Raw genomic sequence first — 23,795 nt, forward strand, 5'->3', positions numbered from 1 at the left:
CCTGGCCCACAGCCGACCTTAGAAATGCTTGCTGGATAGATGTATGCTCTTAGGACTCACTGCCAACTTAGGGCAGCCTTATAACAGCTACCTCTGCTTTCCCAGTCCCCAAAAGGCGGCTGTTACCCTACATCTCTACCCCTCTCCTAGTCTGTCACTAAGTTGCATAAGAGCCACAAAGCATTTTACTCGGTGACAGACAGACACAGTCTCATGCATAATGATGGAGATTCAACTTAACATGTTTTCTAAAAAAAAAAAAAAAAACACTTAGCTCACAAATATTTCAAAACTTAAGGGAAAGAATTCAAACAACACTCAAGTCGACACTCCATTTGATATGATAGTTATTTACTTCACTGTCATAAGAATACAGGGTGGCATCCACCATTGACCAACCTACACTGACAAAATAAAAATAACCTTCAGAACTAAACCCGAGAGCTTAGGAATCAGCACATGTCAATTGAGTTGTTGTTTAGATTTTTTTCGCTCACTTTTGGTTAGTATCTGAAGATCTTCCACGGATGGCGGGCCATTCTTCTTCTCGTAAGGGATGACTGTCGTCAGATACTGCCAAATTAAAAGAAAAAAATCATTCAGGCCTGAGTTAATTTATGTTCACAGCAATGCACTCCCGAGGTCTACTCTCTACAGAAGCAGGGCTGCTTTGGAGGTGGGCACATGAGCATAGGCAGCCATCCCCTGAGTCTTTCCTCTGGGGCTCATTTTTCTCCTCAATCCTGCCTGCTGTGTATAAGTCTCCTGTCGGCATAAGTAAGGTCTCTGCCTACAGCTCAGTCCCTGAACACTCGCTCACGGGGTGAAGGCAGCCGGCTCATTTGCTCATTTCTAGTGAGTCTTGTCTAGCACTTTACTTGCATGTTTTTCAACATCGTTTCAGAACAGTCATTAAACTAACACCATAGTTTTAACAATATATACAAATAATAATCTCTGGCCGTCAAATCATTCCCTCTAAGACCATTCTTATTCCGGTTGAAAACAACAGTCACCCTATAGGTGCAACAACATTATGAACTAACCAGTACCCCGGAGCTCTTGACTCTAGCTGCATATGTATCAAAAGATGGCCTAGTCGGCCATCACTGGAAAGAGAGGCCCATTGGACATGCAAACTTTATATGCCCCAGTACAGGGGAACGCCAGGGCCAAAAAGTGGGAATGGGTGGGTAGGGAAGTGGGAAGGAGGGTACAGGGGACTTTTGGGATAGCATTGGAAATGTAATTGAGGAAAATATGTAATAAAAAATATTAAAAAAAAAAAGAAAACAACAGTCAACTTGAATAACACAACAACGTTTCAGACACAAACCAACTTCTTCGAGACACTGATAACAAAGACTTACTTCCCAAACAATTACTGAAACAAAATTAATATGTTAAGTGGTTGTAAGTACATATAAATGGCCTTAGATATTAGAGATTAGATAATTGAGAAAGAATGGCCAAAAAGGTAAATGAATAATAAAAATAATCTCTGAATTTGTGACAAATTGTCCAGCCAATTCACTCTCTCTAAACATGATTATCATGATTATCTCTCATGATTATCACACTTAGGTTTAAAAATTCAAAAAGGAAAAGAAAAATCTCATGAAAGTATGTTCCAGAAACAACTGTCTAGAGCCCTCTGTTCTATAGTTCAGAGCAGCTTGCAAAAGCTCACATAGAAACTTAGTGTCCTACCCTGTCCTTGAGCGTCTTCAAGCCTGTCCTACAAATTCATTCTCTGTTCCTAATCCCCACAGACTATATGGTTCTATAAATAACTAAAAAAATTAAGATAGAAAAAGTTGCTAAACAAATAATAACAATAGTAAAAATTGTTATTTTTACTAACAATAGGGCTCAAACAATAGTAAAAAAATAGCTGTTTAACTTTTTAAATCTCAGGGCCCCACATTCTTCCGGTGAGGCTCAACTGTACACCCAAGTATCTTTCTTTATATATATTCTTAATCTTGGCATCATTATAAATGCCAATGATGTGACCACCTGAGCCTTTACTCATGGTGCCAAGCCATGTGAAGAAACATCAGGAATCTATGCCTTGGCCCGTGGCCACCTCCTCATGAGCCTGGAGGTTATATTTCCATCCTGCAGGCTGACAGAGGCAAGGGGCACGAAATAACAACTAGAATTCACCCATCCCCAAGGGGCCTCCCTATCATCTGTGAATGTAAGTGTGAAGCTGCTCTCTCTAATGCCAACTCTTTCCCCTCTTGAGTGATACACAAAAAACTAACCCTGAAGAATCTCTAGGCATTTGGACTTCCTACATCTTACAGTGGCACACCTTCTTATTCAGCCAAGACCTGGCCTACAAGAGTGTCTCAGTCAGGTAGAATTTTCAAATAGTGGAAGATAATTTCAAATACATTCACCAACATATACATTCCCATGTCCGTGACCCTCCTTTGAATTAAGTAAAACCCTAAATACAAACCAAGTTGCTACACATCTGACTACGCAGTCTCACAGCATATAATTCTGCATCCATGATGTCGTCTTACTCCTCACTAGGCTGACAACTGAACTGGCTCACTATACAATATGCCCAACTTCAGATAAAAGAGGTAAGATCTGCTCTCTGCATATTTTTTACCTAAGACTCTAATCTCAAAGGTAACAAGCTCTGGCCACATTCTCCTCAAAATGAGATCTTCTTTTCTAAATTTTAGCAGCAATGTATCATGTTCCAGTTCAGTTGTTTTCACGATCATGCAAGCCATTATGTCAGTATATTAACATCTATTTGTTAAAGGTGGGCATGAAAACGGGGCCCTGAAACCTGCTTAAGGATGCAATCGGTCTGTTGTCCAATCTCAACGCTTTCTCCCCAAAGGCAGATTCTGTCCATCTCGGTTCATACACAGACAGAATGAGCCTGCGGTCCTCCCGTCCACCCATGCTCTCAGTTAATTAGTAAAAGTGACAACTTTCAGGGCCCTCACAGAGCACAGGAACAAGCAGAGGGTGAGGAAGATAAGGATAACGGAGCACCTGTTTCTCTCCGCCTGAGTTTCCAAAGGTGTGGCGGAGGCCATTCTGAATGACATTTGAGATCCCCTCCATGCTGAAGCGCTAAAGGCAGCAGGACATGGCCCAGGAAGAACAGGACAGAGAGAGAAGTTCAGAGACTATTAGTGGAGTGTTCCGCGATGTGTTTCTGTGCCCAACAGACAAGCAGTTAGAAAATGCCACAATCACTCATTCTCAGAAAGCAGACAGAATCACGCTGTTTAGAGACTGCTTTCACTTCCATTCCTGCGTGAGTCCAACGCAAAGCCGACTGTTTGTAAGCCACTATACCCACAGAGAGCTTTCCCGCTGTAACTAATAGATTTGTTCCAATTTGTTGTAAACGTCAGCTGTACCCTTACTTTATTAAACAGTTTACCGCACAATCCTTAAGATACCTTTTGATACCTCTTGTTTACACTTGATCAGAAGCTTGAAAGCCTAATCCTTCGCAACGTGCCTGTTCTGAGCTGAAGTGTACATCTTTCCGCCATCAGTTTGGGGAAGATGAACGTGACATTTGGCAGATGACCATGCTGCCACTCAGACTACCGACTGTTCCCACTCGCTCTCCAGGCACCTGCCGTTGCCTTGCTACCGAGAATGTGAATTGGAACACGGCCTAGGCTGCCTGGGGAGCAGAATGGATCCCAATTTACCAGCTGAGCCTCCCCAAAAACATACTCACTCTGTTTCTAGAAAACAATTACAACTTATTTCTCCTGGCAACCTCCGAGACTTCCTAGAATTCACTCTCTGCACTCAAGTGAGACTGTCTCTTCCCCTTCGGTGACTTATCTTGATTTGCCCCCAGCCTGCAGTCACACGCATCATCAAGGGGCACGATGGCACCCAGCTAGCAGCTGAGTCAAAGGCAGCAGAGATTCTCACAGCCTGACTAACTGAAGGAAAGGCTCCCGAGGAGGAAGCTGCACTCTGAGTCACCAGACGGTGCTTCTCCCTGGAATTTTAGGGGGAAAGTTGAAGCAGTAAACACACTGAAGGAGTGGACATAAAGGTATTCTCCAGGTCCTAAGAACGCTACAAAATGCTCTCTGTTCTCAGACAACATATACATGAGTCCCAGGGATCGCAAAGTGTGGCCCAGGCATGATCTGAGGGCCACTGAGATTCTAGACAAGCAGGAACTCAAACTTACCTTAAAATTATTAAGATATGGCTTGTCTTATTTTTAAATTTATTATTGCTGTGATTAAGCATACATAGTGTTAGGCTTCATACAATTTCTTTCAAGTGCATCATGGACTTTGGCCATATACACACTCCAGTTCACTCAGACTGTCACAGTGTACAGTGTAAGATTCCAAAGAGCAGACTGAATGCAGAGGCGGAGCTGAGGCGCATGTTCTTCAACCGTGCCGTACATCAACAAGACCGACAAAAACAAACACCAATGACATTTCTCTAACCAACCTTTAAAGTTATAGTCTATTAAAACTTACCATTTATATAAGAATTAATCATTTAACTTTGATACTTTGAATGAATTAATCTTTTATTAGTTTTTACTTTTAATACAGTAAATATTGACCAATTCAATTATGTATGAGTGCGCTCTGAGGCTCTCAATAAATGTTAAGAGTGTAAAGAAATCCTGATTAACAAAGAGCTGAGAAATACAAAAAAGGTTACCCTGAAGGGAGCAGACTATTAGTCTCTGGCCCAGCCACGGTAGGCAACCAACAGCACGGCTGGAAATCTGAGTGTGCCCACAATGGCCTTGTGGGAGCTATTCAGCATGCCCCTCCCTCTCCATTACCCGCCTGCCCTGCCTTTCCCAGACCCAAACCCATACCCAGTTTTATGTTGGCAAGAACCAATGGCCTGGCCAAGAGATTGCCATGGTTCCTCACTCTGCTGAGAATATAACTATTACTTTGGATGGAAGAGACTGCTTTTATAAGAAAAACCTACGTAGCATAACTATTTCTGTAGATTCTTCACACACCACCATTTTATCATTTGTTCCTTCTTTGTAAAACAGGTTATCCAAAGAGATGACATCACAGGCTCCAGAGCCAGCAATAAAGATGATTTTCAAGTAAACAAGTCAGCTTGTTAGTTAAGTACATTCCCTTGGAAAATGACAAGGAAAAAATGCTTGCTTTCAGTCTGTAGTACCTGGCTCCATTATCTGAGGAAATGATAAAGATAGATGCAGACTCAAAAATCTCAGCTGGATGAAGAAGTCAGAACTCACACAAGAAAACTATTTGGAAAGTACACTCCAAATTCATTAGCTTAATTTTCCCAGTCAAAAAGCTAATTAGAATCACTGAAGAAGAAAAAAAAAACAAAAATTAAAAAAGAAGGCCAATGCACAATTATACGATGCATATGCAACTTCAGTCTTCCTGCTTAAGCACACAGATGTGAACACTGCTGAACTATCTCAACTACAAGAAACTTGGCTGTTTGTGAAAGATGACGTTCACACCATCGGAATTCTAGCCTGGGAGAAAGAAGTAAAAGGGCAACCCCAGGATTCCTAATAGAGCCACCTGGAAAACACAAAACCATCTACTGATGCTTGCAGGAGAAGCTGAAGTTCAAGTTTCTCACAGATCCATTGCTGGACTTGGACTGGTAGCCACAGCCCAGGGCCCCTTGCCCATAAGCACTCCCCAGCCATCAGCCAAACCAGAGAAACAATGTGGCAGATGGCAAGATTTTACTTCACCTTGCATCACTGCAGAATATCCTCTAAATAGACAGTCAAGAGACTCTAGGGATGTAGATATATATATATATATATATATATATATATATATATACATATATTCATGTGAATGTGGAGGAGGGAGGGAGAGGAAGAGGGAGGGGAGAGGGAGAGAGAACACAACACAGAAACTAGTTAACAGCTGTGGCTGAGAACTAAGTACTCCCGCCACTATGAATACTGGACACCCTGGAAACACTCAGTCACAATCCCCTCCCTCACTCCTGGCATCTTTTTCTTGGTGTCTTAGTGATGAATCCTCAACCCGCTTTCCCCAGACTCATCTTCTTTGACACTGAAGTCCAAAGACACTTAAGATCCCTCTGAGATTTCTATGAATCACTGTTCCCCAGCCCTTTTCTCTAGATTCTTCATTGTCAAGTATCTGACTGTCTCTGCCTAGTGTTCTCACAATTTCAACCACACTTTGCACATCTAAACTTTGGTTTTTCAACTCTCTCTCTCTCTCTCTCTCTCTGTGTGTGTGTGTGTGTGTGTNTGTGTGTGTGTGTGTGTGTATGTGCTTGTCTGACCATCTCTGTCTAAGTGTGTGTGTGTGTGTGTGTGTGTGTATGTGCTTGTCTGACCATCTCTGTCTAAGTGTGTGTGTGTGTGTGTGTGTGTGTGCGTGTGTGTATGTGCTTGTCTGACCATCTCTGTCTAAGAAAGGGTCTTGGTGCACTGTCAGGACTAGCCTCAAATTCCTGGGCTCAAGCCATTCTCCTGTAGATTCTGAGGGATCAGCTCAACAGGCACATGCCAAAAGCTACTGTGCCCAGCCATTCACCGTATTTTTAATGGGAGATGCAGGGCACAATATCTGAAGAAAGAGAGACTGGGGTGGGGGCACAGAGAGATTTATTAGATCAATTTTTCATGAATTCAACAGAAACAGTCAGGTTATGTACACGTTTATGTCCCTAAAAGCACAGTCTTGTCCACATCATATGAGGACCTAAGGGATGGGCTAAGCCACAAGACTCTACAGCCGTGGATAGCAGTGGTTCTCAACTTTCCTACTGCTGGGACCTTTTCCTCCACGCTGTGGTGACCCCCAACCATAAAACTATGTTTGTTGCTACTTCATAACTGAAATTGTGCTGTTATGGATCACAATATGAATCTCTTTATGCAGATGATCTTAGGCAACCCCTGTGGAAGGGTTGTTCAAGCCCCTAGAAGGCCATAACCCACCGACTGAGAACCACTCTGCTAGAGCAATCCCTACATATGTTGGTAAAATATGTGCAGATTTCTACATGAATCCAGGAGTCATGTGCCAGTCAGTCAAAAGTATCTGGAAACCGGAAAAAAAAAATGTAATGTCACCTTAGGCAGCAAAAAGCCAGACTCCAAATCAGGGATCTGGGTCTCCTCCCAGTTCTGCCATGCTGTGTCGTGAGCACTGTGACTCACCTACTGAGGCCTGAGTCTTCAGGATGTTCAGGAGAGAGAACCTGAGGGACTTCAGATTTCCCTCGGCCAAAAAGATACGTTATTTCTTAAGAAGGCACATCAAATCAAAGCTACACACACAAACTGACCATCAGATAACCAGGAGGCTGTAACTGACCCAAGATAACAGCAGTGTATAGAGGAAATGTCAATGATCTACTGCCACACTTTCTTTCCTTATGAGGAAACAAGTTTGTTTTCAAGAGAGAAACAGGGACGCCTGCATCTCTCTGTCACAGTGACTTTCCCAGGGCCTGGGTCATAGGAAGAGCTTGTAAATTTACCTGCTACACTCCGGGTGTGACACCCTTAACACCAGAAGTCAACCGCCTCTGAATCTGGAAAATGCTTACCATATAGCAAGGCAAAAGAAAGAAAAATGACCCAAAAGAAAGAAGCCATCTAAGAGTGAGCAGAGAATGGTGGCATGATGGGACACAAAATTATTGATCAAAGGGGTGAAGCACGGAGTTCTGAACGTTTCCACTAAGGAATCGAATCTAGGAAATCAACACGAGGTTAACAAAGGCAGGCAAAATACCGCAATGGCATGATTCCTAAAGAGATGCAGCAACTAGCAATGCACAACTAAACACCAGGCTGATAACAAGGAGCAGCAGAAGTCCGTGAGGCAGAAGATAGAGAATGCAGCAAGGGAAGGGGGCGGGGTGTGTGTGTGTGTGTGTGTGTGTGTGTGTGTGTGTGGAAAGATCTCCACAGAACAAGAATAGAGCCTGTCTCACAACTGTTCCATCATTTAAAAAACAAAATAATACAAAACCAAATTTAAAAAAAATCACATTTTTGGATAAAATTAATTTTAGAAGATAAAACTTCAGAGACAAATGAGAAAGACTTTTTGAAGGCATCCTCACCGAGCAATGCTACACTTACAAGCTGGAAAGCAGAGGCAGTATCAGTGGTTAGGGTGCTAACCTGGCCCAGAGTAAGGATTCTTTCCACAGAAATTTCGTAAGTGAAAGGGAGAAAGTGGGGAGGGGAGTAAGGGGCGTTTCTCTGCTCACCATTTGTCAAAATGAGGGGCCACAGACATGTCAAGGCACTGGCTGCTGAGTCTCAAGACCATAAATACCGAAAGACAGGAAGAATGCTGGAGATCTGTTATATTTTAATCAAAATGAATCATTAAGATTAATGAAAATATTAGGAGTGCCAGAAGCCAGCTTTCCTTCCGTTCAATTTGGCATTCCCACTCAAAAAGCAGAAAATCCAAATGGCCCAATACAGAAGTGACGCAGTGGCAAGCTCTGGTTGGTTCTACGCTGTCTCCCATGGCTTCTTCAGGAAGGAGTTCGAAGTTCCACAAGATGTCCTGCTCGGAATGGAATGTTTTGCATGAAGCCTTATATAGGCAGGAAGGTGATTCAGCGTTCCAGTATTTGCCTTATTATTGCCCTTGCTACAGACAAAATACCAAAGTCATGTAGCAAGGCCTGGGGAAGGAAGGGGTTATTTGACATAGAATCCAGAGCCTTCAGTAACTATTCAGTTGCCGCTGAGAATTTCCTTCCCTGGCAAGGGTATGAATTAAGAATCTCAAAAGCATCCATTCTCTGGAAAAAAAATTATTTTCAGACAAAACCAGGAGCAACAAACACAGTGTAAGCAAGATCTAAAAGATAAAGAAAGGAGGTTAGAGTTCCGAGCCGGAGCACAACCTGCCTGCGTGGCTCAAAGGAAGGAAAGCCAGGCCATTCCTGGCTCTTCTCTCTAGAGAGCTCTGAACCTCTGGAGAATTCTCCACCCCCTCTCAATCACCCCACCATGCTTCCTCTCCCTGCGCCTGCTATTTCTTTGAGCTAAGGCTCCTGTAGACCTAACATTTGCTTATTCAAGATTAGGCAAGAAGAATACTGTTAATATTCTTTCTGGGGCTGTTGTGCAGTTTAAAATGAAGTAATGCACAGGAAGAACTCAGCAATGAGCTTAGAACAGATCAATATTTAAAAAAAAAAAGAGTCTGGACTCTATTCATTTAAATGGAGTGCTGGAATAACACTTAGCCATCATTTCCAAAAGCAATCATGACATCCTTTTACATTCATTCAGAAGAGCAGAAACTGCATCAAGTTGTCCAAATAGAAACAAAATGATAACTGAGAAACACTGGGCTCCTGACTGCAGGCCACAGCAGACTAAACTGAAGACCACGGAAAGAATCTATAACAAGATCTAGAAATCAGCTCAGGTAGCAGCTTCCAAACTTATAGTACCAAAGCTGTGTTAGAAAAAAAAAGGTTAAAAAAAAACTAAGGGAAGCTTTTCATCTACTTTTTTTCTTTTTTTTTTTTTTAGTTATTCTCATCTGCCCTCCTGCCATTAAAATTCTTATGCTTGGGGAATTCAAGGGAGGGTGAAACAGGGCTGGAGAGATGGCTCAGTGGTTAAGAGTACTGGCTGCTCTGCCAGAGGTCCTGAGTTCAATTCCCAGTAACCCATAGTGGTTTACAATCCTTTGTAAATCAAGTTTCAGAGCCAGGCAGTGGTGGCGCACGCCTTTAATCCCAGCACTCAGAGGCAGGCAGATTTCTGAGTTTGAGGCCAGCCTGGTCTACAAAGTAAGTTCCAGGACAGCCATGGCTATACAGAGAAACCCTGTCTTGGAAAAAAAAATCAAGTTTCAGGGGACATGACACTTTTTTGGCCTCTGTGGGTCGGCACCACGCACTGAAGTGGTGCAAAACATACACATAATTTTAAAATAATTTAATTTAAAAACATAATTACCATTCCCCACAAATCACATCCAATTAGATAGTTTGACAATCATCAAGTACTAATTTATTGAATAGTACTTTTAATTTTCAGTAAAACAAAGTTCTTAAAATTAAGCAAAAAACATTAGAAAGGTATGAGGAATGAATGAAAAACAATAGTACAAAGCTTACAAAGTAAAAACACTCAGAGCAGATACTGCCTGAGCTGTGAACACAGAGCTGAGTGTGGTTGCCCACACCTTTAGGCCCAGCACTTGGGAGGCAGAGGCAGGAGGATCTCAGTGAGTTTGAGGCCAGCCTGATCTACTTAAGAGAGCTCCAGGACAGCTAGGGCTATAGAGATCCCATCTGAAAAAAACAGACAAAAAGATGTAAAAGTGATACCTTGTTTCGATCCTTTAAGAAAATCAAATGGTTTCAATGTGAATTGTAAAGTTTAAGAGAATTCCACCAGAAGTTTCTTTTCAAAAGCCAGTATATCCAAGTTTGAAAACTTGAATTATTCCAAAGCAAATAAATACTAATTCTAATTTTTAGGAGATATTTTCATGATAAAGGAAAGCATGGAGCTGGGAGTAAGAATTAGCTGTACAACCCCTGCCTGGCATGTGTGAAGCCCTAGGCTTAATCCCTAGGAAGCAAGGAAGAAAAGAAGAAGAAGGGTAGGGAAGGAAAGAGAGAGGAAAGGAGGACTAGGAGGACGGAGGGAAAGAAAAAGGGAAAAAGGGAGAAAAGAAATACCACCAATTATCATCCACAAACTATTGTTGAAAATGTATTAATATTTGCATTTGAGGACAAATCTGTTCTTTCACAGAGAACTGTTTAAAAAGGAAAGGATAGATCAGTACGTTCTCCACTCATTTTCTGTTAAATCATCTTCTACCACTATGTGGGAAAACCATGCCCAGACAACATCCAACAGAGCTATTCTTTTTATGCATTTCCAAACTAGAGACAACTGGTCTACCTACCAAGTCCCTGGCTTAGCTACTAGCTTAGACACAGAACAAAGGTCTCTTGTTGGGCCAGGAGCATGTGAGGCTTGAAGATTGATCGGTCAATGTACAGTCATCTTATAAGCTAAACTCAGGCTACTGAAGAAGTTCCAAATGACAAACTCTTAGGACAGAACACGGCAACATTTTATGTGACTTGTATGTTGTGGTCTGTCCATTCAAATCCAAATTGAGTTTACATTTCCCTCTAAATTTTAGAAAAGATTTCTTTTTATTCTATGTATATGCATATCTTGCCTGCATGTATGCATGTGCACCACATGCATGGAATGCCCTTGGGGGTCAAACAGATCATTGGGGTGTTAAGTATACTCAATTTAAATCAGGAGCTGGCCAGCTGTTTCTGTAAAAGGTCAGAAAGTAAGTATTTTAGGCTTTGCTGGCCACACAGCCTCCAGTGAATCTCTTTAACTCTGTCTCCACAGTATAAAAGCAGTCACAGGTGCTAAGTAGATGAATGGATATGGCTGTGTTTCAATAAAACTTTATTTATAAAACAAACAGAGAAGGAATTTGGGACAGTAGTAATTTGCTTTGCTACCTTCGGAAAGGTTCGATTTAGAAATTCCAAATTAAAGAAAGAGAAAAGGAGTCCCTGGTACTTTTATTTTTCTTACAAAAAGAAAAAAAAAAGCCAAAGTTTCAAGTAGATATGTCAGAATATACCTTTTAGGCTGAGAACTAGAATTAAAATAACTTCCAAGCGATCTAATAGTGGCTGTTTAAATGAAAACAAAATTTTCTTACCTTAATGTCAGCTTTGAACAAGAGTAAATGGAAAACTATCACTGGGGGTACTCTAGCAAGACAAGAAGAGACGAAGTACCCTGGCCATGTGTCCTAAGAAGAGGCGCATCCGAGACAAAGCAACACATCTGTGGGTGAGGACACGTCCAAGGAAGAATTTCTTCCACTGAGCTCCTCCAAGGAGAAGAGCTTTCATCTCTCTAGCTCTTCCCACCTTTAGACAGTCATCTTCTCAACTTCAGAAGCACTTATGTAGGACCATATTTTCTTTTACAATCAAGCTTCCTGCTTTCTCTAGAATTTATAAGTTACCACTTGCTAATCACCCAAAAACACATCATTAGAGGCAAGCTTTCCAAGTGATACCAGTTAATATATCTTTGGTTGTGTTGAGAGTCATAAGACTCTAAACTCTCTAGAAAGTTCTAAGTGATTAGGCCAAGTTAAAAAAAGATATCAAGAGTCATATCTTTGCAGCCCAAGACTGAGAATAAGGCACCTCCCACCTGTCCTGTGAACCACAGTCATGGTTCTAAAAGGGTATGTCCTTGTTCATCCACACAATGACAGGCAGGTAAACAACAGTGTCTTTCAAACTTGAGATAATTCTGTATGTACAGGAGCAACTGAATTAAAACATATCCTGGAATATTTCAACTTGTTTTTGTACCCAAGGGAACTGCCTCTAAAAGTTAATGATCTGTGAAAATGTCTGATATAAATAGGAGCCTGGTTCTCCTACTCCACCACCACCACCCCCCCAGCCAAAAAAAAAAAAAATCCTGGGGGAATAATATTAATTCAAATATAAAATCCAAGCCTTCTGGGAGTCAATCTGTATCCACTAGAGGTGGGTGAGGCACTGATAAACTGCAAACGAGCCCTTCAGGAGCCTTCACTGTGTAGGAAATGGAGGTTGGAGCGAATGACTACAACAGAACATGGTACTGCAGTAGCTGAAGAATTTGCACCTCATATATACAAATAAAAACCATTTCAATTAGAGCATCCTCGGCAACACAGGAAGGGATATGAATAGATCACACCTCAGCTTTCCTAGCAGATCAGTACAATTTAAAAGGCCAATCAAACCTCTGCTTCTGGGAAGTACAGGCAAACAGTCTCTCTAATATTGTTAACAATGTGAAGACCTAGAAATTCTATTCATTTCAATGAGTCTGAGTGGATCTACTAGTTACACTAATCATGGTTTCACATAGAAATGTCAGATCCCTATGAGATATCTCAGAGCAGAATGTTAAGGAAGCAGGTGGTCATATACAATAACTAACATTACTCATGGTATATGCTAATCTTAGACACAGTATGTCATCTAATCTGAAACTCAAAAGTCTCTACATCCAGAGTAGCAGGACAAGATTCAAAGATTCTTAGCCCAGGATTAATATGCTCCTTAGCCTCTGTGGAGATGTCACCTGACACAAAGATTCAAGACACAAATGTAGATCATTAATCTTTTATTTATCCAACAGAAATGCACTAGGTACTGTATGCTGGATCTAAAAAATACCAAGGAAGCAAAGTTAAATTTCCTATCTTCAAGAAAGCAACACAGAGATGGGCACACAAACACACAAGATTGGTATTTCGGTGCTGCTAGAAATAATTAAAAGGAATCATATGAACCCCAAGAGAGGAGGAATCTAGTCCGTTCTGGGGTGAAGGAGGAGTCCGCAGAGAAGGTTCTAGGAAAGGAAGGCAATGCTTGACCATAATTTTGAAGAATGGGTTTAAAACCACAGACAGGAAGGGGAGGGGAAAGAGTCAGGTGAGGGAGGTCTGCTGCAGCAAAGTATGGTGCAATATAAAGGAGCATGGCTTCACCCAGGCGTCTGACCACCACCACCAGGCCAGCCTCTACCACCCACGTGCTGCATCAGGTGCTCAAAACAAGAGAAAGCAGCAGCTGCTTTGTCCCTCTGCTGTCCCAAATGCATTGCCCCAAGACTGACTCTTCTACAATCCTTCCAACCTGAGACTGGAGAGGGGCTGACAAACCTCTGCCAATCCCTGACCACAGCAGAGAAGCAGCTACCACATCCACAATGGCTCAGCAGCAGCTCGACCATCTCAGTCAGCGCTGTTTCATTTAAGGCCAATCATTATTTTTGTCTGTTTATTTGTTGGCTGGTTGTTTCTATTATTCTTCCCTCTTAAAATCTGTGCTCAATGCATAAGTCTGGCCTGGTTTTGTCCCTACTGTATCTTGAACAGTGCCTGGAACAAGGAATACTCCACAAACTTGCCAAGTGAATGCACACTGCCATACCTTACCTCATATATATTACTACTTTAAAATTTAACACTCAAACTAGGGTAACATTTCACTTTTACAAGACATGCATTATTCCCATTACTATTTATTGCAATCTCATGACCAGATAAAATATTCTAACTCTCTAGACAGCAGCCCTAACACTTCCCCCAATTTTTTTCTTGGGCAAATGTTTGAAACAAAACATGCTAAAAGACAACAGCTGGACAGTTTAACCCTGATCTATTGCCAGTCAGATATTTCATCAGAGTTCATCATCTGAACTCAAGAGAGCAAGTTGGCCATTATGGAAATACTATTATACCCACTATCAGTGGCCATATATGTTTCAAAGCACTGTTGAAAACAAAAGGAAGTTATTCCGCATCCAAGGAAACGTTCAAATGCACTGGTGGGAGGGGAAACAGTGATGTCTCTGGAAAAACAAGCAATGCACGCATGTACATGGAGGGACCAGGTTTTGAACTGGTATCGCTGATGACAGTACACTTAGTGAGTTACGTGCCCCAACCACATGTTACATAAAGCATCCTCTAGCAATCCATTACCCAAATGGCTACTTAGGCTTCACTTTAGACTTCTTCTGCACCACCTATAACTATCTTCAAAATTACCAGGTTCTGGCTGTCTGTGTTACAGACAGAACTGTTTTTCTCTGGCATTCGAGCTAAAATAAGACAGAGAAAGCAAGTGCCAGAGTTGAGCCATGCCATTACTGTCCTGATTGAAGTTTTTAACACAAATAGTGGATCAGGACCAGGAAGCAACTTCATGAGTTCAAATATTATAAAAATAAATAAATAAATAAACGGAGTTTTGTATGACTCTATTTCAAGACCAATAAAGGTTTAACTATAACCCCCCCTGCTGTCTTAACAAATCCAATTCTCAGTACAAATACTGTACAAAATTACACAATGGAACCATGCTAACCCTATTTATACGGGAATTATAGAAAGAAGTTTTTAAACCCCTCTAGGGATAAATTTGTTTTTCTCAGCCAAGTGTTAACACCAATAAATAGAGGATTTGCATGTAATCCCTAACACCAGTTATGGAGAAATTACCAACCATGCTAGGATTTACCAACTAAGCATTTCACTTAATCCTACTACCATTAATAGGCAACTTAAAAGGTATATTTTTATTAAAATACTATATGCAAATGAAAATATTATCCTTGATATTTTAAAATAAATGTTCCAGGACAGAATAGTCAAACAAATGCTTTTCCTTCCTTATAATCACTAGAAATGACTAAATAGACATTCTTTTGATTGGTATTTTCAAAAACTAAATTTATCAGGATCCTTCAACATGAACTTATAAGTTCTATTCTTTCTAGAATTCTACAAATAGACATCACAGTAAGAAAGTGTGAATTGATTCATGTTATTGGCCATCTTGTTAATGGAGTACATGGTGAGATTATGTATTACCACCACTGGTGACCCAGCTACCTAACAACTGGATTCTCTTCCTAGAATTCTATCAACATCTGCCAATGAGATTTCATTCTCTGGTGAATAATTCAAGACTTCATCAAAGAGAGAACTTCTATTACTTTGAACCCTAAGGTTTTTGACATGTATTACTACATTATACTGTGATTGACAAAAATGTTCATTTTAGAAAAATGGATCAATTTACCCAACCTTTCTAGTGTAGAAACAGAATCAACATTTGTTCACATATGAAGTGAGGGTGGAACTATACAGTACCCCGACTGGTCACAGAAAAAATGGTAGAGAACTGACTGATAACATTTATGATGAAATTTAACCAATGAAATCACTTTAGAAAACAAAATACCTTTTATGAAGGCTTGAGGTTTCAAGTATTCCCATATGCTCTCCCCGTCAGTAACCCACAGCCAAGTGGCTGATGTCACACAACTGCCACCCACACCCTCTGATGAGTCAGCAGGAACGCGTTTACATTTAGGTCCAGCACAGTGCTCAGCACCCGAAGAGGCCTCTCTTCACTGCTTATAATACAACCCCAGAGCTAGGCACACACAAGATCACAGAACCACTTGTAAGCAAACCAGCCACACTGATCTCGACTATCACTGGGATGTGGTAAGGAGTGACCACTGGCCTGTCCTCTTTGCTTGAAGACATCGTCCTCTTCCTTCTCTTCCTTCCACTGACTGAACCCGTGCACATTAAGTGCGCAGGTCTCCAGACAGCCCAGTAAGCAATACTATAAACACCTTCCTGAAGGAGCTGAGGAAGCGTGTTCTAGCGGTAGTGGAGTCCTCGTGGTGCTCTGGCTAGAGGCTCCACACTGCACAGGTGCGACCTGCCAGGCCCCCCCTCCCCCCTGCTGGCCAGCTGTGCTGGAGCGACCTGTGGATGGCATCAGGTGCTTCCTGCACACATCACTTACTGTGCCTGGCATGTGACTTCTCTCACTCCTCCCGTTCTGAGAGCTGCCACTTTTGAGCTTCTTCTTCTTCTTGGCTGTCTCTTTGTGTTCTTTCTGCTTGTTCTGCACCTCAATCAGAGCAGAAATGAAGCTGTTTTCCACTTCCTTCTCAAACTCCAGTTCATCTCGAAGGGCCAACTGCTGCACCAGCTCCTCAGAGTACTCCTTAATGGCTGCCTCAATTTCTTCCAGGAGTTCGTTTAGCTCAGACACCGACAGCCTTTTCACTCCTGTGGCCAGAAACAAGGACGGCGAACACTGAGACACGGCTGTTTCAAGGCAGCATAATGGGTGCTTTAAACCAAAGGGCAAATCAAAGTCTAAGCAATTACACTGACTGTTTGGGATCTCAGGAACTAAGAAGCTCTGGTGGGTACATACAAGTAGGGGTGAGTAGATAAAGTCACTCAGCTGAGAAGAAAAATGTATCCTTTTTTTATGTGTATAAATCGAGCATCCCATGAGTACTGCTATGGCCAAGACAGAAATGAAGCTGGTCTGAGGAAAAGAACAAACACAGAACCAGGGAAGGGACACAAACAGACAAGCAACCATGCAGGATTCTGGGGAAAGAGCTGGTCCGAAAGCATCAAACGAAATGCTTGTTCGATCCTCCATGCCTCCTCTCATGAATCTGGCTGCAGATCAGGAGGATGAGAAGAGGGACAGTCCACGGAAGTCACTTCAGTTCTTCCTCAGCACTCCAAAGCACGGGAGAGCCAGGAGGCCATTGCTGAAGCCCTAATGACTGGATGAGCTGGAGGGAAAGACTTAGGTCATATAGTGAAAATGAGTTTACTACATGGACTTTAATCCAATGTAACTGCTAGCCTTCCAGAATGAAGACAGAGGACAAAGGTGACCTCCCCAGAACCCAGGGAAAACACTACTGTCCCCATGTATAAGCCAAGGAGTTGGATTTTAACACCTGGGCTACAAAGCTCTAAGAAGTTGAATTCCACTGTCTAAGCCATCTCATCTGAGGAACGTTTTAGGAATGCTAGGTAACTGATACATATTTCTCATATCTTATCCTATATCAGGACTGGATTTTGGATTTAGTACTCCAGCAATGCTGAGGGCTTATCTACAGAGCTGTGGCCAAATCACATCAGAGGATAAAAATGTAGTGTGTCAGAGAACCTTCCAAAGGTTAAAAAGAAGCCACAAAACACAAAGGAATTAAGACAGCCCAGCCTCAGATCTCTGGTCAAACCACAATACAATCCCAGATCATAATGGGATCCCACCCAGCAGGGAGGCAGGCCTGGCAGTAATCACAATGCATCAGCTGCCAGGCTCAGAGCAACCCCGTGCTGGGAATGGCTATTCAGAACCTCTCCATGACAGTCAACCACATGGTAGTTACAGTCCAGTGCTGTCATATACAAACACAGATCCAATTCTAAGAAAATCTCACTTCCCAAAATTCTTCAAAGCTATATCAAAGACAACTGTTTGTAAACTTAGGAATTCTTTTCAGTAAACACATTACTATCTTGCTTTTTATGAGCTAAATAAACTTACTCTCCCAAAAAAACACATGCTGAAGTCTTAACCCACAGTACTGCAGAATACACCAGCATTTGGAATATTTACAGAGATGAGTAAGTAAAAATGAGGCACAAGGCTGATCCTCTATCCAATGTGACCTGTGTCTTATAGGAAGACGAAGAAGCATGGGTCACTGGTATGTACGGAAGGAAGGAAGGCCGGAGAAAGGATGGGTACTCACAGGCAAGGGGGTAGGGGAAGAGGCCTTGGGAGGGACACACCCTTAACCTTAGACCTGAGACTTGTGGGAACAACCAGGAAATAAACTCAGGCTGTGGAAGCAACCCAGTCTGCAGAAAATTCTCCCTAAACTAATCCAGAGCTTGAACAAAATACAACAGAGTCCTGACCAATGGCTGAAGTATGTGCAGAGAACTATATGGCCAGAGGGCCTGAGAAAATCAAAGCTTTCAGGAAATGGTGACATTCTATGTTAGATGTAGACAGAAGGCACGGACACTGATGTAAGGAGGGTCTCTTACGCTCTTCATAGCTGCTCATGCTAGATCTCTTGAGAGTCTGAATCTCCTGGGAGAGCATGGAGAGCCGGTCTGACTGTGTGGGGGTCTCATCGTCTTCTGGGTCTGGTGACTCCTGCATCATTTCTTCAATTTCTTCAATCACCTTCCAAAACATGTATATGGCTGTTAATCACACACACTAGCGAGGAAAGCCCCAATTGTGCCCAGTACTTACCAGACTACCCGAGCGGAGGGAGGGGAAGTGCCTACTATGTGTAGGAAGTACATGTAAAAGTGAATACAGCTTATGGAATTTACAATATATGAACACAAAATTACATAGAATATGATATGGTATGTCTATTGCAATTCAGCAGACCCTAGCACATCTTGATGTGTCTGAAAAAAAAAATGTGCCATACCTTACTCAGACCCAGCTCATAGTTATAGCGGAAAAATACAGGAAAATGTACTATATACCACACACATGTGCTCAACATCAATGTAATCTGCGTCAACCAAAACTTTGACATAAAACTTATAAAACTTAGCATACATAAAAATATTCACAGATAAAGCAGGAAGTTAACTCTCTAGCAGTAAAAGAATTTCATTTATTAATTCAGTGAAGGACAAAGGGAAACCTTTGAGGAGAAGGAAGACTCAAAACATACACATGGCTTTAATTACACAGTGACCTACTGTCATACCCACTATGACTCAAGCCTTACAACTGTGCCTTGTCTGACTCCAGTCTAAGAGAGAAAAAGGAAGTAGGAACTGTAAGGAGAGAGAAAGCTACTCACTACTTAAAAGGCGGGGGGACTGTTGGGAGGGCATTTAAACATTAAAAATCATTTAAAAATACAGTTCAATGCTGATATAAAACACCATGTGTATATCTGAAAGTATCTAGGAATCAGAAAGCCAACCCTAGAGGGCCTGTGCTGAGAAGGAAGGAAGCAAGCCTCCCCACACAGAGACTCGAACAGTACAATGAGACATTCCAGGAGGCTATAGGAGCCGACTCTACGTCTTAAGGCAGAAACAACGTGGTATCCGGCAGATTCCTTGGGGACTGAGACTGCTCAGGGTCACACCTTTTTCTGAATTGTCATGACTTCCATAGATAGTGTTAGCTTTCTCCTTAGCACCACAGTTGTCTAAGCTTAGAACAATCCAACCGCAAACGTAATCAGGGAATCAGAAGGACATTCCTCCCGGGTACACGTACTCCTCTGACCTTGCCATAACGTATCTCCTTACTGACCTTCCCTTCCCTGCCTAAAAATAAAAGGTGACAGAATGCACAGCCCGCGAAGCCCACGCAGCCACCGTCACACTCTAACAACAGTGCAGAGGCAGGAGGAGTGCTCAGACAATGAATAACAGGGCTGACTCAACTGGTTTCAAGATAAGGTTGATATTACTACAGCGCTCCACAGGTATAAGGTTAGCTTCTTTCTACAGGATATAACAGACACTTCTATTAGGTTAAAATTCTTACCGGGGGATCTATAAAAACAAGCCTGGTGGGACCAGGCATGGCAGCTCAAGTCTTTGATTCAAGCATTCAGGAGGCAGAGGCAGGTGGGTTTCTGTAGTTTGAGACCACCTTGGTCTGCAAAGGGAGTTCCAGGCCACCCAGGGTATATAAGGAGACCTTGCCTCAAAACAAACAAAAATATCAACTCAAATATCCCAATTCACTCATATTTGGGTAACCCTGTAGAAAGTAGACACTTACGTTTTTTTTTTTTTTAATTTCAGTTTAAACACTAACCCTCCGTTAGTTCCTTGTAATCAATCACAGGTGGTGACCAGCCTGGAAATCTTCCCAAGCCACTAGATATCACCTTCCGTGGACAGCACAGACCTTGTTTCACCTCTCCATTGAAGAGTCAAGGTCAAGCTCGCATTAACCACACAGTCTAAGGAAACGAGGACATCTGACAAGCATCGATCGCTGCCAGAGTAAGACACGGCTCTCAGCCCCAGGCTTCCACTCCATACCTGGTCTGCAGTGAAGAGAGGCTCCTCGTTGACACAGGAGACAATGATTGAATGCATATCCAACTGCTCCCTCAGCTCCTCCTCATCTGAGGTGTCAAAGAGCAAGCCATCATTCATCTAAAAAGAGAAGTACCCCCCATTTAAAAGTAAGTCCTGCCGATGGGACTGACGCTTCTGGGTCTAAGAGACAACAGGAAAGCTCATGTAGTAGAGCTACTCCTTAGAAAGGGAGAGTTGGTGGGCACCCAGACACACAGCACATTACAGACTCCCCAGCAGCAGGAAGTGCAGTATAGGACAAACTTTAAAATGACAGCTGCTGCATGCACCCCATGGTCTGACACAAACAGATCTTTCTTCCAGAAGAAACAGCAACAAGGGCAGTATTAAAACTGACACTTATATAGAAGGAAAACTACAATATGTATTAGCAAACCATAAGTCATGGAGGGAAGAGAAGGTAGCATCAAGGACACGATTAACAAACAGGCATATGTTAAGATTTACCAAGCTATCTACAAACTACTTTCTAACACTCCAACACTCAGAGCAAAAGTAATGGACATCCTGGTAGGCAGGACCTGTCCATGAGACACCCTGAGCTTCCCAGATGACCATCCAGAAGAAGAAAGACCATCTCTAGGTTCCTAAAACACATTTAAGCCTAACTATGCTGCAGAGCCTCCAATCACCTTGGAGCCATTTTCTACCTGAGCTCTGCGTACAGGAGGCTGACCATATGGACCAGATCAAAGGACGCCCTTGACTTCTGGCTTTCAGATGGGTTACATATCACTGATGGACACAGGGAGACTGCAAAGTGAGAAAGAGAGTGCTGGGCACCCATCCTGCTGTCTTCCTCTCTGCCAGAATGCCATTTGTCAGCTCTGGCTCTGTACCAAAGGCCACAGCTCTTGTCAAGCAGACTTCTTCTCAGCTAATCTCTACAGATTCTAAGAACTTCTCTCTCTTCCCTTTCATCTCAGGGGTGCTAACGTACCAATAACTGTAACCGCTCCTGGAGCACTGTGTCATCCAAGATCTGTTGCCTTGCCTGTGATACTATGCATTTATTAACCATGCCATGCCTAGGGTACACTGTTCATCCAGGAGCTGTAGCCATGCTTGGATTCTGTTCATCCAGGAGCTGTAGCCATGCTTGGGTACTGTTCATCCAGTAGCTGTAGTCATGTCTGGGTACTGCTCATCCAGAAGCTGTAGCCATGCTTGGATACTGTTCATCCAGGAGCTGTAGCCATGCCTGGAGTACTGTTTTGTAGCCATGCCTGAGTACTGCATCTTCCAGGAGCTGTAGCCATGCCTGAGTACTGCATCTTCCAGGAGCTGTAGCCGTGCCTGAGTACTGCATCTTCCAGGAGCTGTAGCCATGCCTGCGATACTTCTCATACAGGAGCTATAGTCATGCCTGGGTACTGTATCATGCCTAGTCAGTTTCTCTTACACCTACCCAACCCAATATAAACAGCCCCTCTAAAGAATACTGGGAGTTTTGTATCAATATCAACTACAAAAGCTACCTGGGAGACTCAACAGAGTCAAGGAACTAGTCTAAGTAACTGGCTATGAATCATCTACCTACTGTCACATGACTTAGAACTCTATTCTCCAAGAAGAATTAGCACACAATGAGAACAAAGCAGACAGGAAAGACTATGAAAGAAGAAACCATACCATTATATTACATAGTATATCATTAAAAATGATGTATTAATCAATTGCTATATGATATTATATGAAAGGCCAAGCAACTATAACCTAAAATTTAAGTAAATAAAAATCTTTAATATCCAAATGTTCTAAATTCAGAAACTTTCTGAGTAGCTTCATGATACAACCAGGGGAAATTCCTCATATGAGCTCAGTGTGAGGCTGTGCTCAAAACACATGTACACCAAAAATATTAAAAATGCCACCAGACTATATAGATAAATAAATCAATGCTGTAATCGTATTTACACTTGGGTCCCACCTCTGAATCTCATTATATACTCACAAATATTCCAATTTTTTTTTTAAAAATCCAAAATCTAAAACAAGCATTTTGGATATAGAACACTCAACCATTTATAAATATTTTAGCAAAACTAAATTATCAAGTTTTAGGCAGACATGGCAGCATGACCTGTAAAGCCAACAACAGGCTGAGACAGGAGGATCTCAGTTCAAAGCCTGTCTAGGCAACTTAGTAACACCCTGTATCAAAATAAATTACACAATGGTTAGGAGTCTAGCTCACAACCTGCTTGAAGCCCTAGGTTCTACCCCCAGGACTGGGAAGAGGGGAGGTCTATCTGGAAAAGCGATTTTATTTACTAGTGCATGGGATATATTTAAGCTGTAGAATACAATGGAGCGGATGCAGGTCTCTAGAGCCTTCCCAGTTCCTTACACAAGAGTTTCGGAAGCTTTCAGATGAATGTCAGCCAGAATAAAGCCAGTGAATGAAAAAGGCTTAGGAAGGGTCCCCTGGCATGCTGATTTCCCACAGGAGCCTGGGGAAGACCTCTGCTCTCCAGGTCTGCTGTCAGCTGACCCTCAGGGACAATGTACCTCTTCTTTCAACTTCTCACAGCTTCACAGGCCAGGAAAGTTCTGGCACTGAGACTAGGGACACACATACAGACACACAGACACACACACAGCCAGACACACACAGAGACGCATGCACATGCTGTGAAATTTCAGAACACTATATGTAAAAGACAAAAGCAAAATAGCGGAAGAAGAAGAATCAGGAATTAATATATCATTTGAATTTAGAACAGCAGCAATTAATGCCAGAAAACAATCAATGCAATTTTCCTGTTTGTTTAAAAAAAAAAAAAAAAGTCATCCTGGAATGTAACTTCCAGCCAATTTAACAACTAGGTGGAAGCTAAAAAGAAAGACATTTTTAGATGTACAGTATTCCAAGAATTTACCTTTTCTGCACCTATTCTCAGAAAGATACCCACAAGAGAATGGAGAGGAAACAAACACAAGGTCAGAGATAACACTGGCATAAAGGTCATTCTGCAATGACACAGGAAAGAGAACTCCCCAGAGGGTGTGTGGGAAGGGAAACTGAGAGTGACTGACCCTGACCGGTTCACACTGGAACTGCCCCGCACAAGCATCAAAATGTGGACACTGTGCCCCTTCTTAGAATTGGGAACAAAACACCCAGGGAAGGAGTTACAGAGACAAAGTTCGGAGCTGTGATGAAAGGATGGACCATCTAGAGACTGCCGTATCCAGGGATCCATCCCATAATCAGCTTCTAAACGCTGACACCAT

At 42.2% G+C, this 23,795-nt stretch overlaps 1 protein-coding gene across 2 annotated transcripts in view; it reads right to left on the reverse strand.

The window, feature by feature from the left end:
- Window positions 1–23,795, reverse strand: part of Fez2 (fasciculation and elongation protein zeta 2) — a 40,393-nt gene that overhangs the window by 6,066 nt on the left and 10,532 nt on the right. Inside the window, exons 3-7 of one of the 2 annotated variants that reach the window (XM_021186403.2) lie at window positions 20,499–20,615; window positions 18,507–18,648; window positions 16,432–16,700; window positions 3,028–3,108; window positions 498–573 (exon numbers count right to left, since the gene is read on the reverse strand). In XM_021186403.2, coding sequence (XP_021042062.1) covers window positions 498–573; window positions 3,028–3,108; window positions 16,432–16,700; window positions 18,507–18,648; window positions 20,499–20,615 — 685 coding nt within the window. The remainder of the gene's footprint in view (window positions 1–497; window positions 574–3,027; window positions 3,109–16,431; window positions 16,701–18,506; window positions 18,649–20,498; window positions 20,616–23,795) is intronic. The other variant, XM_021186402.2, reaches the window with a different exon arrangement.

Source organism: Mus caroli, chromosome 17 (genome assembly GCF_900094665.2).
Source record: "Mus caroli chromosome 17, CAROLI_EIJ_v1.1, whole genome shotgun sequence".
NCBI classification, from domain to species: Eukaryota; Metazoa; Chordata; class Mammalia; order Rodentia; family Muridae; genus Mus; species Mus caroli.